Source organism: Exophiala oligosperma, assembly GCF_000835515.1.
Source record: "Exophiala oligosperma strain CBS 72588 unplaced genomic scaffold supercont1.2, whole genome shotgun sequence".
NCBI classification, from domain to species: domain Eukaryota; kingdom Fungi; phylum Ascomycota; class Eurotiomycetes; order Chaetothyriales; family Herpotrichiellaceae; genus Exophiala; species Exophiala oligosperma.
The window spans coordinates 2,709,217-2,724,669 of record NW_015622819.1 but is presented as its reverse complement, the minus strand read 5'-3'; the positions used below and the strand labels follow the sequence as shown (position 1 = coordinate 2,724,669).

The 15,453-nt window shown below is 51.3% G+C and overlaps 4 protein-coding genes across 4 annotated transcripts; 2 read left to right on the top strand and 2 right to left on the bottom strand.

Annotated features, from left to right (window-relative positions):
• Positions 1-87: 87 nt before the first annotated feature.
• Positions 88-4,212, bottom strand: PV06_02399 (uncharacterized protein). The gene is made up of 2 exons (XM_016403074.1): positions 860-4,212; positions 88-808 (listed from the first exon to the last, which is right to left on the bottom strand). The coding sequence occupies exons 1-2, from the start codon at positions 3,110-3,112 to the stop codon at positions 446-448; spliced, it is 2,616 nt and encodes an 871-aa protein (XP_016266971.1). The 5' UTR covers positions 3,113-4,212; the 3' UTR covers positions 88-445.
• PV06_02398 (uncharacterized protein) lies at positions 3,864-6,413 on the top strand. Its single transcript, XM_016403073.1, has one exon. It carries the CDS (start codon positions 4,496-4,498, stop codon positions 6,062-6,064), a length of 1,569 nt encoding a protein of 522 aa, XP_016266970.1. The 5' UTR covers positions 3,864-4,495; the 3' UTR covers positions 6,065-6,413.
• Positions 6,414-7,258: 845 nt separating this feature from the next.
• Positions 7,259-9,454, bottom strand: PV06_02397 (uncharacterized protein). Its single transcript, XM_016403072.1, has 3 exons — positions 8,965-9,454; positions 8,781-8,908; positions 7,259-8,719 (listed from the first exon to the last, which is right to left on the bottom strand). Exons 1-3 carry the CDS (start codon positions 9,130-9,132, stop codon positions 7,417-7,419), a joined length of 1,599 nt encoding a protein of 532 aa, XP_016266969.1. The 5' UTR covers positions 9,133-9,454; the 3' UTR covers positions 7,259-7,416.
• Positions 9,455-12,446: 2,992 nt separating this feature from the next.
• Positions 12,447-15,347, top strand: PV06_02396 (uncharacterized protein). The gene is made up of 5 exons (XM_016403071.1): positions 12,447-12,560; positions 12,660-12,694; positions 12,747-12,879; positions 12,937-13,446; positions 13,503-15,347. The coding sequence occupies exons 1-5, from the start codon at positions 12,486-12,488 to the stop codon at positions 15,153-15,155; spliced, it is 2,406 nt and encodes an 801-aa protein (XP_016266968.1). The 5' UTR covers positions 12,447-12,485; the 3' UTR covers positions 15,156-15,347.
• Positions 15,348-15,453: the final 106 nt, after the last annotated feature.

Here is a 15,453-nt window from a genome sequence, read left to right as displayed (position 1 = left end):
CCACTCGTTCTCAGCGCAGTACCAAGGCACGAAGATGACCGGGGTGTAGTCAATAAGGATCGGCTTATCATTTGCGGAAGACACAGGGCACTAAAGGAAAACTCGGTAAGCCAGCAAGTTAATGGATGAAGAAGAAGTTTACACAGAGCCCAGTCAATCCTCATCGAAAACAAAGCAGTCTTGATGGTTGAATCCGCTACTGCTCGGTGACCTCAATGAATTCCCAGGCCAAGATATCCTGTCTAGGTTTATATGATGAAGGCTACTCTTCAATACTCCCTCATACAAAGAAATACGTCCTCAAGAGGCTGAGCTCAGTAGACTTCAATTGCACTTATCCCGCTCATGTCCACACGAAATCGCCACGCCCACTGAACAACATCAACAATGACAACGCTATGCTAAATGATGGTCCAAGAAAACAAACGAAAATGCTAACGACGCATCAGAAGACCGCAGTCAATCCGCTCTTGGACTGCCGTTTGCTAAACCGCTTTCTGCCCTTGAGTGATTCGGTATCGCCTCCAGAGTGTTGTTTGTGCAGCATCATACGACCAGAGTGCCCATGGTTTACTGAATGAGGACTCAGGTCTGATGTCCTATCGATCGTGCTTGCATGACTAGATAATCCGGAAGATGATAAGTTGAGTGTATCGTCGTTTCCGTACGTGCTGCTCGAGTTTTGCAGAGAGATTGCAATTTCTCGAGCTCTCGCCAGGACATCGAGCCACTCCTGTGCTGACATGGCCGTCGCCATTTGGTCGTTCGAAGGTGGTTTCGGATCCTCGAAAACGAAGTGTCTGTCTTTCTGTTCTCTCAATTAGTCATGAAAGTGTGGAACAACGTTAGGAGACCTTACCGTATCGACAATCCACTGAGTAATTCCCTTCGAATCTGTCGCACTCGAGAATTCTGTGCCTGGTGACAACAAAGAGATCTCTGACTTGGATTTCTTCTCCTCGCCCCCAGCTGCGGCAATGATTATCCGAGCACTTGATGTCACCATAACAAGTCTTTGTCGCTTCTTGGTGTCTCTACTGCCGAACAACCTGGATAACTTGTTTCCACCTTCGCTTCCATGAGGACTGTGAGGATTTGGTGTCGATACAACACAAAGATTACCCAACTTAAGGATTCTCTCGTTGTTCCTGGTGAGGACCGGTGACCACTCAATGTCGAGTTGGCTCGGTGGCGGTAACTCGGTTATCACCCGTGGGCGCGGTTTCTGATTGTTTGGAGGGAGCATGGTAGGGTGTGTACTATGTGCTGGGGCAATGTTGGAGGGATAGCTCTCTTGCTCCGCGCCACCGTTGAGCTTGATAGGTGCCTGTGGAGGAGGGACATAGGCCTTCAACCGCGGCGCTTTCTGTTGCCATAAGCCTCGACCCCACTGAATTCCGTTAAAGAAAGGGTGGTTTCTGGCATGTTCGAGTGAAAGGCGCCTCTGTGGATCCAACACAAGTAATCTTTCTACGAGGTCCCGAGCAAGATCTGGGAAGCCTCGAGGGAAGTCGTAGTCAAGGTTGACAATTTTCTGAAATGTCTGATAGTCGTTACTAGCCTTGAATGGCGGTCTACCAGCCAAAAGCTGATATATGATACACCCAAATGCCCAGAGGTCGCTGGCTTTGCATGCATTCTTGTCCGTCAATAATTCAGGGCTCACATATTCCGCAGTTCCCACGAATGAGTTAGCCCTGTTCTCATCTGAGGTTGCGTCGGGTTCGAAATCGACTCGCCCTTCCATATCCTTCCTCTCTGGCAACAATTTGGCCGTACCAAAATCGGTCACTTTGATGTGCTTGTTCTCATCGAGCAAGAGATTTTCGGGTTTCAAGTCCCGGTGGATGACGCCTCGGCTGTGCATATACTCAATTGTGTCGAGAATCTGTGCTCCGTAAAATTGGGTGCATTCCTCGTCAAATGTCGACATTCGTTTAAGCACCCCCAGCAACTCACCTCCGGGACACAAGTCAAGAACGAAATACAAGGATCTCTCATCCTGAAAGGTGTAATATAATCGGACCACTCCAGGATGATCCGTCAACCGATTCAGCGTGTCCCGTTCAATGTTGACATATTTCACCTTCTTTTCTTTGATGATATGGCGTTTGTCGAGCACTTTAATGGCGTAGTCCTTGCCCGTCGATCGATCTGTCGCAGCAAGCACCGTACTGTAAGAACCTTCTCCCAGTGTTCGTCCAAAATTGAAATCCTTCACCCCCTTTTTAACGGGTTTGATTGATACCCGACCATCGGCATCGTACTCTTTTTTGACGCCCACAGCCGCTCCTCGTTCTTGCCAGTCTTCGGCTGCGCTGGTCAAGGGTCGATCCTCGAGATTGTAAGGTGAGCTGGAGAGAGGTGTCTGTATCGATTTCGGAGTGGTAGACAGTGGTGTGCTGCCGACCGGAGTAGAGCCCATGCGTGTTGAGCCCATTCCTCGAGAAGTCCTTCGGGGGGGAAGAGGGGCGTTGCCCAATGTATATTGTCCTTGCCCGTATGCCCTTTCCGTATGTGAGTCGTCTCTTGATGGTACACCGGCCACTTCTCCCACGCCTGCTCGCTTTGAAGAGGTCCTTACAGGGAAGCCTGAATTGCCGGCGCCGTCACTCCGTACTCTGTACGACCCTTGTCTCGATATCCCGTTGCTGGCGGCACCGTTAACAGGCATTTGTGTGTAATATACTGACCCGGGACGATTCGAATTCGTTCTGGGGTCTTGTCCATTCCGGGGTATCATGGTTGGGTATTGAGGAAACTGTGCTTGCTGTTGATCTTGGTATGTGTAGGGAAGATTCGACCTCTGTGCGGTTCGGTCCGCGGGGCGACTATTCGGGGTAAACGTTGAGGGCGCAGTAGATGACGAGACTGATGATGATAGCTCAGTAGTCATTTGAGACAACGGACCGTCCGGAGACGTCTCCAGCGGAGAAACAGGACTATCGGATCTGCGAGGGACAGCTGAGAGGTAATCGGTCCGTCCGGTGACATCGTTCAGAGGAGAGACCTTTGGTACTGTGGCCGACGTAGATTGTGGCTGTAATGCGGTATCAGGAGAAGCATCATCCGGGTTCGCAATCCTCAGCGGACCAAGAGATAGGTCGGCCATGCTTGCCTGCAATCTTGGGAGTCGTGGACGCAGTGGCTTGGAAGAGCAACGTGGTGAGCGATGACGTGCGGCTTCGGGCCTCGAAAGAATGTCTCGATCACAGTGTACGTGTACGTCTCTTCATTATTGCTGCTGCAGAGAGCCTGGCAGTGTAGATTGAGGCAATGAGGCCGTGAAGGTGTAGTCTAGAGACAACCAAGGATAATGGTGCAGGATGTGTAGGGAACTCGGATTTGTTTCAAAATCTCGCCTAGGTATGGGGTCGCAGGGGAGAAAGAGGCCGTCGGAAATGGCGCAAAGGAAGACGTCGACGATAACGAGCAGCGGACAGTCCCAGCAAGGTAGCGAGCGTAGAAACGACCTTTTTTTGGAAAAAAAGAAGTTGGGAGATTCAATTGGAGGATGTGTTGTTCTGTCTGGCTTGTAACTGAGAAGCGAGACGACGATGCCGATGCAAAGATGGCGGTTAGTCTGTTGTTGGTGGTGATTTGAGATGCAGGCCACTCGTAGCCTGTAATCGTCGTTATAGGCGCAGGCGCAGTTGCCATTGCTGGTTCCAGTTCCAGGTCCCGTTACCGGTGCAGGATCAGGCCTAGTGAGCCCCAGCAATAGCAGTAGTAGCAGCCCCAGGTCCTCTGTAATCTGTCAACTGTAGCCTATTGTAGCCCCAAACAAAGTCCCAACTCCTTAGTGAGCATCGTAGTCGTCGGGTGGCTCTCCATCCACCTTTGGTGACGTGCCGCCACGCCCGGTGGCCGATCTCATCTCATTTCCTGGCCTTTGGCTTGCCAGGATGCAAATCACCTCGCTCGATACTCGATGAACTCTTGTACCGCCGATGGAGTGGCGTCTTTGTCTTGTGGCCTCAAACCTTCGCAAGCCACCAGTTCGCCGGCAAGGCTCATTCAAGCATAGCTTTCGCCATCGCACAACAGTCCATCATTGAAGACTATTCCGCTTCGGTACTGATCGAGATTACTGTGGAGTTTCGAAGAACTGTAGAGGCTCTGCCACGTATGGGTATGGGTATGGGTAGTGGAGGCCTTGGATTAGCTGGTCTCTGCTTCGAAGACAGAAGTCGTGAGAGACATCACATTTCGAAACCTGAGTTGTTCTACGATTGTCAAGAGAATGTGGGATTTGAGAGATATATGTCATCGAACGCAAGTGATATCAAGTGATATGTGATCTTGCGTGTGCTCTAGGTGAGCAGTTGAAGAGACAGAGGTAGGAACAATGCTCTCTTTCTCAGCGTGAACTACTTGCTACTGCTATTGTTTGCGATGGCAACTTCCATGATGATGACTCTCAGGACCACGTTATGGCTCTCTTGACCTCCGCATTATCGCCGTCAATAGCAACGCGAAAGAATTAGAAAACACCATGATACGCCTACCGCTCAGCAGTATATCCCTTTCTCCTGTTGATGTCGAGTGCAGTCTCCAACAGGCTGATATCTATTATGGCTTACTGCGGCAGGGTTTCAAGAAACATGATATTGCTCGTTATCTCAATGACTATCGACAAGCTCAAGCAGAAGCAAATGGCCTGACTTGCACGGACTTCAATCTGGCAGCCCCAAGTACATTCGAGCTTACCTCTCAGCGTGCCATTCCACATCCGCAAGAAGAGGAGGATCAAACACAAGACGCTTGGCAGACTGGGTCAACCATCAAGAATGCCTTCTCGGAGGTTGGCTCCCGGTCGACCTCATATGGTCAAGATATTGAAGGTCAAGAATGCAGAGTCGAAGTGCACCATGAAGACAACAGATCACCATCCCCGAAAACCACGGTTCCAACGATGCGAGTCAACAAGCATGCCCCCCGCAAAAGCTCACTCCTTCGCTTCTTCAGAGCTGCCTCACCAGAAAAGCAAAGTTCTGAAGTTCATTCGGAAAGCGTCGTTGGCTCATCAAAGCACACCACCATCAAGAATCCCAGCAGGCGAAGTTTGACTCATTTTTGGCGAACAGCCGAGGTCGAAGACTATGCTAGTGACACAACAGCGAAGATTCTGCTCACTGATCAATTGAGGCGATTGTCCCTTGAAAGCACCAGCCGCCCGAGCGAACATGCTGCCGAATTGCCTGCCCTGGTCCTGCCGCCACCCTTGTCAGACACTTACACCTTCCATGACAACTCTGACCTAGGCACGAATGAAGACTTTGACGGTTTGGGCGATCTGTCCGATGCAGATCAAGCACACAGAAGTTGCAGTCTTTTGTGTTTAACAGAGCACTCGACCTACCTGCCGAGTTCACCTCCTATCCCGGATGCATCACCAATCGAGACACCTTCTTCGAACCGCGCAGAATCAGCATCTCCAGAGTTCCCAGTCACTCCAACTCCAGTCAGAAACGCAAGCGGGTTTCCTCATACCGAGCCACGCCAATACCGGCACCTATGTCTGGACGGCCGTGGCTTTCCGGTATATAACGATTCTCTTCCTGCTGTTTCCCAGCCACAAACCCCTGCCGATCTCTTGCGAGGCCCATTTGTCACCGAGCATGATGCTGCATATACTGCTCCTCCTGGCATGCTTCTTGCAGGTCCTGGTAGTGTGTCTATGCTCGACAATGGCAGGTGGGATCACCGGATTGGCGAGCAGAGTCCGACAGCCCGGGCCATCAGCTTGCGAGAACGACGAAACCGAGAGTTACAGCGAAGCGTTAGAGCTGAAGGCATCCGACTGCAAAGGTTGCGGCTTAGGGACGAAGCTATGTTCACCCAAGGAACATTCGCAGCCGGTCCTCCTGATGGTGATGGTACTGGTGAGAGGCCTCAGGCGATGGCGGAAGCATTGCAAGATGCATGGAGGGATGATCTTGATGCCGATCGTGTCGGAGATGAAAATTTCGAGGTAGAGCTCCTCTTGCTTCAACCCCGAGGAATGAGGATTGTCAGCGGCAACGCGAGACTTGACGCATGGGAAGGGGAGGTGGGTAGATAGGATAAGGCTGAGACGGAGACATGGAAGTAACCATGGGCCATGTCATTATCCCAATTTCCACAGGCGCCTGACCGACAAGTATGAGGGACTCTTTTAATCAGCACTCGTTTTCTGGACTCTGTACTTGTGTTTGCACTTGCGCCTGCGAAGTACTATCCGTGAACGTACTGCGTCTCTCGGTCTGCTACGAAGGTGCTTGATAGATCATCAAGGCTTCAAGGTGGCCAGTTTACACGGCAAGCAAAATCTCATTCACGTTTTCCATGACCCAGGGCGACGGTACCCCCATCAACGCCCGTACGAAGATACAGGAGGGTTGAGTATTATAAAATAGGTCGGCCCGTCCTTTTGCTTTTTTGTTTTTGCAACGTGCACGCCCGGAGAGTGGCCGTGTGTGGTTTATCGGACTCGTGAGTACCCCGTAATACTGTAAAAGTGAGCATTTTTGTTTTACATTACTTAGATGACTAGGTATATATATTCTGGACTTTATTCCTCACGAGGGTATACCGAAAGGTGCGTGTGTGTACTGTACACGACAACCGTTTTCTCGAACAATCCCGTCCTACTATGGGGCCAGCAACGTCGGACATAACGCAGAGAGTGTCGAGAATCTCATTGATTCCCTCATGCTCCCCGCCTCAAAGCAGTCACTAGGCGTCCAAAGCAAACGAATCCACGTCTACGATGTACATCCGGTCTTATACATCTCCCAGAAAAGTCAATCCCCTCTCCCTCGCACCGCCGTCAGGACTCCAGGACATCTAAAAATGTCTTGCCTTAGGTACCACTCCAGCCAAGAAACGCCCTTGGGCTTGGTTTGTGTGTTGTCATCCTCAGGTATAGGTACGTACGGCAAGACGCCGCTCGTTGCAAGTTCGGAGACTTACTAAGTCCCAGTCCCAGTTCCCTCCCCCCCTTTCGGAGTCCTTCCGCTCTTGTTGTCCATTGACTCAGAAAAGGTCCAGGGGGTCGGCCCGACCATTCGAGACTTGCTGCAGAGAGAAATGCAGCTCGCTTCAGTAATGTCGCTCTTTCCCCCATGATCGCGGGACGGGCCCTGCAGCCCTGCTGGGCTGGGTGTCCTTGCATCTCTGTCCGGAGAACAGGCGCATCATGCAGGGTTGACGTGCATCCCAACAGAAGAAAAACCCGCATGGCTGATCCCCGATCGATCGGGTCATTCGGAATCCTTCCCAAACGAATCTTGCAGCCTTGCAGCTTGGAGATCTCGGATCGGCATACCCTTGCCCACACTAGCTCCTACTCGGCCGAGGAGTTTTCGTCAATTGGTATGTTGTTTCGTGTATCACACGTCTCACACTCTCGACGGACCCATACTGGATCGTCAATCAGACGTCGTGATGGTTTGGACCTTTCCCCCCCTTTGTTGCCGCGAACATGCTGTCGAAGGCGTTCACACCTACTGGTTTTCCCAGCTTCTTTCTCCACACTTCGCCTTTCAAGACGACAAGGAGCATGGGGATGAATGCCAGTACGCTTCCAATCAGGGCAAACATGAGGAACGTCCACTGATACCCGATCTCGTCGCCCAACCTGACCACGTAAAACGCAAAAGTCATGCCGATCTCCTGACGGATGAAGTTGAAAAGCTGCGCCACTTCGCTACTTTCCTGCCTGTAGCAGTCGGTGGCGTATGTGTACGTTGTAGTCGTGATGATTTGGAGGCCGAAGCACGCAATCCCCATCCCCAAAATCGGGGCGATCCAAGACGTACGATACTGTAGACAAAACCCATAGATCAAAAGACCAGCCGGTACGAGGAATTCGCCCATCCAGATGGCCTTGAGTCTGACTTCTGGTTCTGGGTCACGACCGAGCTGCTTCCGCCCACGCTTCACAATGCGGTCGACGACCCAGCCTGACACACATTCGCCCAGGATGCCGCCTATTGTGAGCGAGCCACCATACGCGAGTCCAATGGTCAGTGTGGTCCAGTGAAAGAATTTGGTAAATATCGCTGCCACGGTCACCGCCGGAAGAATCGAAGCGAAGCCATACATGGTGCCATAGTAGAGGGCGGGAAACAGAACGGAGGGGTACTTCGCCATCTTCAGAGCGGGTATGACGAATTGACCTGGCCGCAGGGAGAGTTGAGGAAATGACGAATATAGTCGTAGATGCCGAAGATAGGTGGTTCGGGTGAAAGTTGCGTGCGGTGATGATTCGCGTCTGGAACTAGGGCTGGACACCTCCGCTGCGGCGGCGACATTCCTGATGTAGAGCGTTTCAGGGAGGCAGAAAAACGCAGTGACAAACATGACTGCATCGACGATGGAGACGAACTTGAAGATCCATCGCCATCCACAGTAATGCCCCAGCAATCCACCTACAATGGGTGCGAGGTGGCTGCCCGTGGTCATGGTGACGGTGAAGAAGCCCATAGCCCTCCCTCTTTGGTCGTAGGAGAAAAGGTCAGTAATAGTGGCCGCGCCCAAGGCGAATGCGACGGGAAAGAACCCGTTGAATACTCTTGCCACGATCAGTTGTCCGTACGACTGGGCATATGAGCAGCCCAGGGCAGAGGCGAAGCCGAGGAAGGTGGTTCCAAGGTAGACTGGCCGCCTGCCATATTTGTTGGACAATGGTATCCAGAGCCATGGAGCAATTCCGTTGAGCGCGATACATACAGTTCTAGGGTCACAATGTCAGGGCTTCATTCTTCAGTGGTCTACCCGGGAGATTTTTGACTCACGTCTGGTACGATGCTCTGACTGTGCTGATACCAAATTGTTCAGCCAGCAAGCCGTATGCAGGATTGATTGTAGCGGTATTCAGGCCGCCTATGGCTGCGAGTAGTGATGCTTGGATAAGGATCATGATCTCCATGTCGTTAGAGTTGGCGTCTCAAAAGATTGTTGGTTCAAAGAATAACCTACCTTGAGCCATAACGGCCAATTCAGAGGATCTTGCGAATCTTCATTGGTATCAGCCTGAGCTTTCTCATCACCCATGCCGAGATGTTGAGTGACCGATGGACGATCGTCGTCGACCTTGAAGTCTTTGTCGACTGTTGGTTCCCCATAGCGATTCGCGGCTGCCATCATCGATGGTGTGTCCTCGACGTGTCAGAGATTTCTCAACACGACAGACAAAAGCGGTGTGAACAGGAGACTGGACGGCCTGATGGTCACAATCGAGTCTAGTGACGCATAATTACTGATTATGTGCATGAAGCGAGCAACAATGTCGGCGTCGCGAGATACTGTTGCCCGACGGTTGTAGTGACGTGTGTGAGAATGCAGGCGATCAGGCGAGTGAGGAAATTAGTCTCTTGGTATGCAGAAACCCTGGTTGACGAGGCTGTTTCTTACATCTTACGGCACAATGTTATTGTAGCATCGTATTCTAGAAAGACAGATGCCTGGGAAATATAACAGTCTCGAGGGGATGGAAAATGCTGAAGTCTGCGAGGGGAAATGCAAGCCGAGGACAACAAGGAATACGAATAATGTCCTGGCGGAAGATGATGCCGGTCACTTCTCTCCAACTCTATGAGCCCATAGCCTTTGTCGACATTCTGGCTGAATTGTTGTTGGGGGGGGCAAATTAAATAGCAGATCGACATGAGAACGTTCTGGAGAAGAAAATCACAAAAACCCACATCCCCAATGAATAAATGACTTGAGCCAACAATGCAAAGCCGAGACAAGCATTTGTTCCCCAAAGCTTGAAATCTGCTGGACTTTGTCACTTCAGTTGTACATCCAGCAGCAAATATCTCCAGCTACAATCAACCCACATCATGACTCGCATTGCAGACACCCAAATTAGTATCAAGGCGGAGCTGCACGAACTGACGTCAAGCAGATGACCATGTTGTCAGCAGGTTATCATCTACTGTATGACGGAGGTTGCGGGCGCGGTCTTGCTAGCCATCTATGGATAGTCACGACAGCAACATCTTATGGGACCCTTGCCAAAACGATCCTTTGAAGATCCCGGATTTTCGGCTCGGGGGCCAATACTGTTGATTAGAATGTAGACCTCTGATCAGCCTTGTCCAGCACATGATGACTATAGACAGGTCTGGCGCAGAGTCTGTCGGTTCTGGTCGCAAGGAAATCGTGACGAGGGAATCTCTTGGGCAGGAGAAGGGTCTGGAATGCAAGGATATTTCGAAGGATCTGAGCAGAGGAAAACATATTCCGAAGCCAAATTCTTGTTACCATGGAGTCATGGCTCTCGGAAGCCTCTTGACGCCGACTTGCGAAACTAACTGTAGACGCGATGCCGAAGCGGCTGACAACCAAGTATGGATATTGCGCTTGTGGAAGGTTGCATTTCTTGGAGTCTTGGTTTTGCTTGAGCTAGAAGAAGACCATTCTTGATGGCATCGACTGATCTATCTCCCCTCACACTCAGCTGAACATGACCAGCTCAAGCACTGTAAAACACAATGGGCACATATCTCCATGCGGTGAAAGTTCCGTGGAGGGGGGGCCCGGGTCGGGACGTCTGCTCGTCAGCAACTTGCTGCTGCATCAAGGAGGGTGATGTGATGTATGATTCAGCAAGGCTTTGAAGGGGGCTATTGCCATCCAAAACGGATATGAGCGGCGTATCGTGCCTGATTTGTGTTGTTGTTGAATGAATATCCGGAGGCCGGCGTAAGAATCCGCGCTCGCACCACTCTGTCGAGGTTAATAGTTTTGCCCTGTGAACCAGGGTGTGCAGCATAGCATCAAATGAAAAGTGCGGCTGAGAAAGCAACGACTAGGATTCTCCAGACTTGACCGGGACCTGTTTGCTGGATTAATACTGACCGGTGCATGGGGCGTTTACTGGCCTCCTCGTGGCAGCAGGGAAGTGGATTGATGCCTCGTGCTGGAGTCGGAGATGCTTGTTTCAAACAAAGTGCTGATGGTGCTATAGTTGGGACAGGACGAGCCTGCTGATTCGTCTGGACCTCGTATTCGTTCAAGTGAGAGAAGGAAGATTTTCTTTCCAGACTTGCGGATCCGCTCTAAGCGATGAGGAGGCGGATTAGTCGAGACCGGGAGTGAATGCATGAATTGACAAGTAGGAAATGTAGTGTTGCTTTGATTGGGCAGCCTTGACCTAAGACTCGTGTGCACGGCGAGGGTATCCATGTATCCATTGTGTACCACCTGCTAGTCATGTTGGTCGGTGCCCGTCGGTAAAAGGCCCTGATGCTGGTCAATTCCGTCGCCTGGTTCACTCAGGACCCCGTCATCACCGTCACCGTCACCGCCAGCACATCCAGAATTCCTCCTGCGTGGAAGAGGCTGAGAGGAAAGCAGGAAGAGACAGTGGTCATGGATTCACCAGCCCTACTCGTAAGAGCGTTGACCCTCTCTGTCGCATATTTCGGGGCCAAAAACACCACGACGCTTGCGAGATACGGAGCACGAGTACCCGTTGAGCTGGTCTCCGTAATAATGGGTCTCTTCATTCCCCATACCCATCGCTATTCCCACCGATGATGCCGACTGAGATAGGGACCACCTTCCCGTTTGAACTCCCAGACCCCTGCGGCTCATCGCTCTCCAATACGACGACACTTTCGCACATTTGATGCCGTCTAGGGCAGTTAGAAACACCTTTTTCGAGTTGCTCCCCCGACATAGCGTCAAGCTAAGCGAAAGCATCCCCGGGCCAGTGCCTCTCTGCCTAAACATGCGAGTGTCCCGGGACAGCCATGGGACTGATATTGTAAGCATCTGTGGCGGATTTCCCCAATCCATCGGTGATCATCTCAGTCCACCCAAATTTCTTTGATGCAAGCTTGACTGTTCGATGGCGCTAATGGCCCAGTCCGAGCCCAAGCGACTGTAGGCTCAAAGTCTTACAGAATCCTTCCTCGAGCACAATAACTCGTATCATTATTCTCTAGCCTTGCACTGCCTGCATGGTTTCGTCAGAACTAGGAGGTCTTGCTCGAAACTGGAGTCTGCGAGGTTGTCGTGGCCCTGGCATTTCGGCTGCAGCGACGAGGTTTGTGACGATTGGATCCAGACCCCCTACCCTTCTCGTGCTTGCTCACCCACCAACCATCTCTGTGGACGGGATCGATGAGATATATTTCGAGAGGCTAAGTATGTTCATCCTGACATGCTATTCCCGTACAAACCGACTAATCCTCTATGGGATAGCTGCCGTGTGCCCTTGACTTTACTCTGCGGCGCCAGCGCAAAAGTTCATCTGGCCTCCCACTGAATCACCACAAGGCTAAGCCTAGCCGCGTGCTTGTGAACAGAGCACCCCAGTAGAGCTGCAGGGATCCCAGCACTCCGCTGACGACTCCAATTTGGAACCATTTTGTGAGGAGAAATCGATCCAAAAGGTGCTCTGATCCTATAAGGCTTGATTACATTTCGAGAATCTAAACTTCACACCACCTGCTTTTCATTGTCGCAAGAGACCTTCACCCATCAACATGCCTCCAGAAGTCGAACCGAAACCAAAGTCCAAACATCGTAAATCTACGTGTGCAGGTTGTCGTAGGAGAAAGGTACGTTGCACCTCACATTTCCTACACCGAATTCCATTTCTGTTCCCAAATTCCCAAACGACATGCCTTAGAGTCTGAAGTGGGCTGACTGTATGATAGTCCAAATGCGACGGGAAAACACCAAAATGCACAACGTGAGTTGATCACCTTGGGACACTTTCTGTTCACAAAATTGATGGTTGGTAGGTGTATAGCCTACAAGGACGACTGTCACTATGACAAGCCACCGTCACTTGCATACGTGAGATCTCTCGAAGAGGAAATTCAAGAATTAAAAACACAACTCCGACAAGCCAAAACACAAGTCTGGCTATCAAAGGTGGGCAGCGACGGTAGCGTGGCGAGCATTCATCAACCACATACTAACACATGGCAGGCCAGTGCTCAGGACGAGAAGAAGGCAGTTGTTGGCGCTTCCCCAGTGAGCGAAACTGCAGGCTCGCAAAATTCAAGTAATTTTGCCTATCGCAATCGACAAGTGAAGTGGGAAGCAGACATCAGTATAGATGACTCTGGCAGTATTGCCTTTCATAATTCGACGTCTCCCATCTATCAGCCACCCTCCACGCAAAGCAACCGTTCACCCATACCGCCATCACACCCACAAGTCACCGGAAATCCTCAAGAGGACCAACGTGTAAGACGAGATCTTATTTTGAACGCCAATCACCAAAGGCAGATTGAACCATTTGCCATCGCCAATGGCGCTGCGAAAGCCAATGTGCCCAAGGAAATCTCCCAGGAGATTCTTAAATACCACTGGTGCTGGCAACATCCGCTATTTTTGATTGTGTACAGACCAGCGTTTACGAGGGGTATGGCCATGGTTGACTTGAACACGCCCGAAGCCCAAGACCCACCGTATTTTTCAGAAACCCTGTTGAAGGTCGGTACCTGCCCTCGCATAGAGTGTCTCCAGAGCGACTTCTGACTTTCTTCTAGGTGATTCACGCACATTGTGCTAGGTTTCTCAATCATGACATTTACCAAGACCAGTATCATGACGTGTTGAGCCGACAGAATTCGATTGGGAGCTCAATGAGTGCGTCAAGTTTCATGCAAAGGATGACGGATGAAGCTCGTTTCGGCTTGGGTATGGACATACTGAAGAAGCCAACTATTGCAACCATACAAGCGCTTCTACAACAGTCGGCTCGTGAAGTCATGTTTGGAAACAACTCGCAATCGTGGACGTTCGCGGGCATCGCGTTCCGAATGGCTCTTGATATGGGTATCCATTTGCCCAGCGACCGACTGCAATCTTTTGTGAAAAGCTTGACCGCCGAAGACATCGAGGTCCGCAAGCGACTTTTCTGGAGCTGCTACACTTGGGACAAGATCCTGTCCCTTTACCTTGGTAGAATGCCTGGATTCACGCCCAACACGGAAGAAGTGCCTGTGAATTTCATGGACGACTACAGCGACAACGACCTTTGGGCGCCGTATTATGGTGAAACCCCTCGGCCGGACGTTCCCAATGCGCCCAACTACCAACCATGTCCTGGATACGTCGTGTCGTGTTTCCGGCAACTGTGCAAGCTCTGTGTCATACTCAACGACGTAATGCACAATATCTATTCACCCGAAGCAGCCGCCCGGCGTGACATGGAGGACGAAGAGCGCTCGACCGAAGCCAAAGCGGCAAACGAAGCAGTTTTCGTTCGGATATCGCGAGATCTGCGTGACTGGTTGATCTCTCTGCCTTCCCACCTGAGAATCAACCCCGATCAGATGCCGTCCCTGGCACCGCCAGTCCATATCATGTCACTCAATCTGCTCTACCATACGACAGTCATCCTACTGCATCGGCCTGTCATACTCGGGGCGCGAGACGTCAACGCGCCCGGTTCTACGCGATCCTACCAGATCTGCATACAAGCCACGGCCGCCATCCACGACTTGATCATGTTGCAAGCAAACACGTTTGGGTTGTCGCACGTGTCGTATCTCAACGCGTACAGCGCGTACATTGCGGCCACGATCGCCGTGTTACGGTTCGAGCGAGAATGTCAACCTGGAGAGGACCAGGCGACGGCCGCACAAAGAAACGGGCTGGGTTTCCTGTTGGACGTGCTGCAAAAGACGGCCAACGCCATGCCGGCCCTGGAGAGAAGCAACGCCATCATCAGGAAACGCATGAAGGCCGTGCTGGATCGACAAAAGGTGGCGAGGACCAACTACTCCAACGGCTCGACGCCTCCCAAGTTCACCATCCCGACGCCGACGAGTCACCAGATGGACCTGGCGCAACCGACGGCTTTCCAGGCCTTGTCCAACCCGGCCCTGGCGCACACGACGTTTTCCACCCCGGACGCCGCGAGTTCGTTCATCGCCCCCATGCCCTGGCAGTCCGGGATCAGAAGTAGCATCTACTCTGAGCAGCAAACCCAGGGGTTGGACGATTTCTTGCCTGCGTTCCCGGGTCAGCAATTCCCCGTCGGGTCCGAGCACAGCTTTGGAAGCAACGAAGTCGACTCTCATGCCCGGACGGCCTTGTTGGGCTACAATCTCGACCCGCATCCTCGACTCAACTCGGGCGATATCGATTGGACTTTTGTGGATAATTTTGAAAATCACCACCAAGGTCGTCTCTAAGTTTTGGGGTTCTCTTTCTTTTCCTCCTTTAGCGATGGTTTTATTCCCTCCAAACATCAGCAAGAAGTTTTTGACGATCGTTTTTTGAGATGACGAAAAGAAAGGGAAATGCACAAGCAACAGCCAAAAAAGCATCGGGAATTTGTTCATGTCATTTTTCACGTCGGCAACATACAGGAAAGGGGATGGAAAGCTACGATTGAACCTATTTTGTTTTTTTTTGTGTGTACATGAAGGACAAGTCACGTTGTTTATCATTCTGTTTACTTATACGAGCGACTCCGAGGGGAGAGGGAGG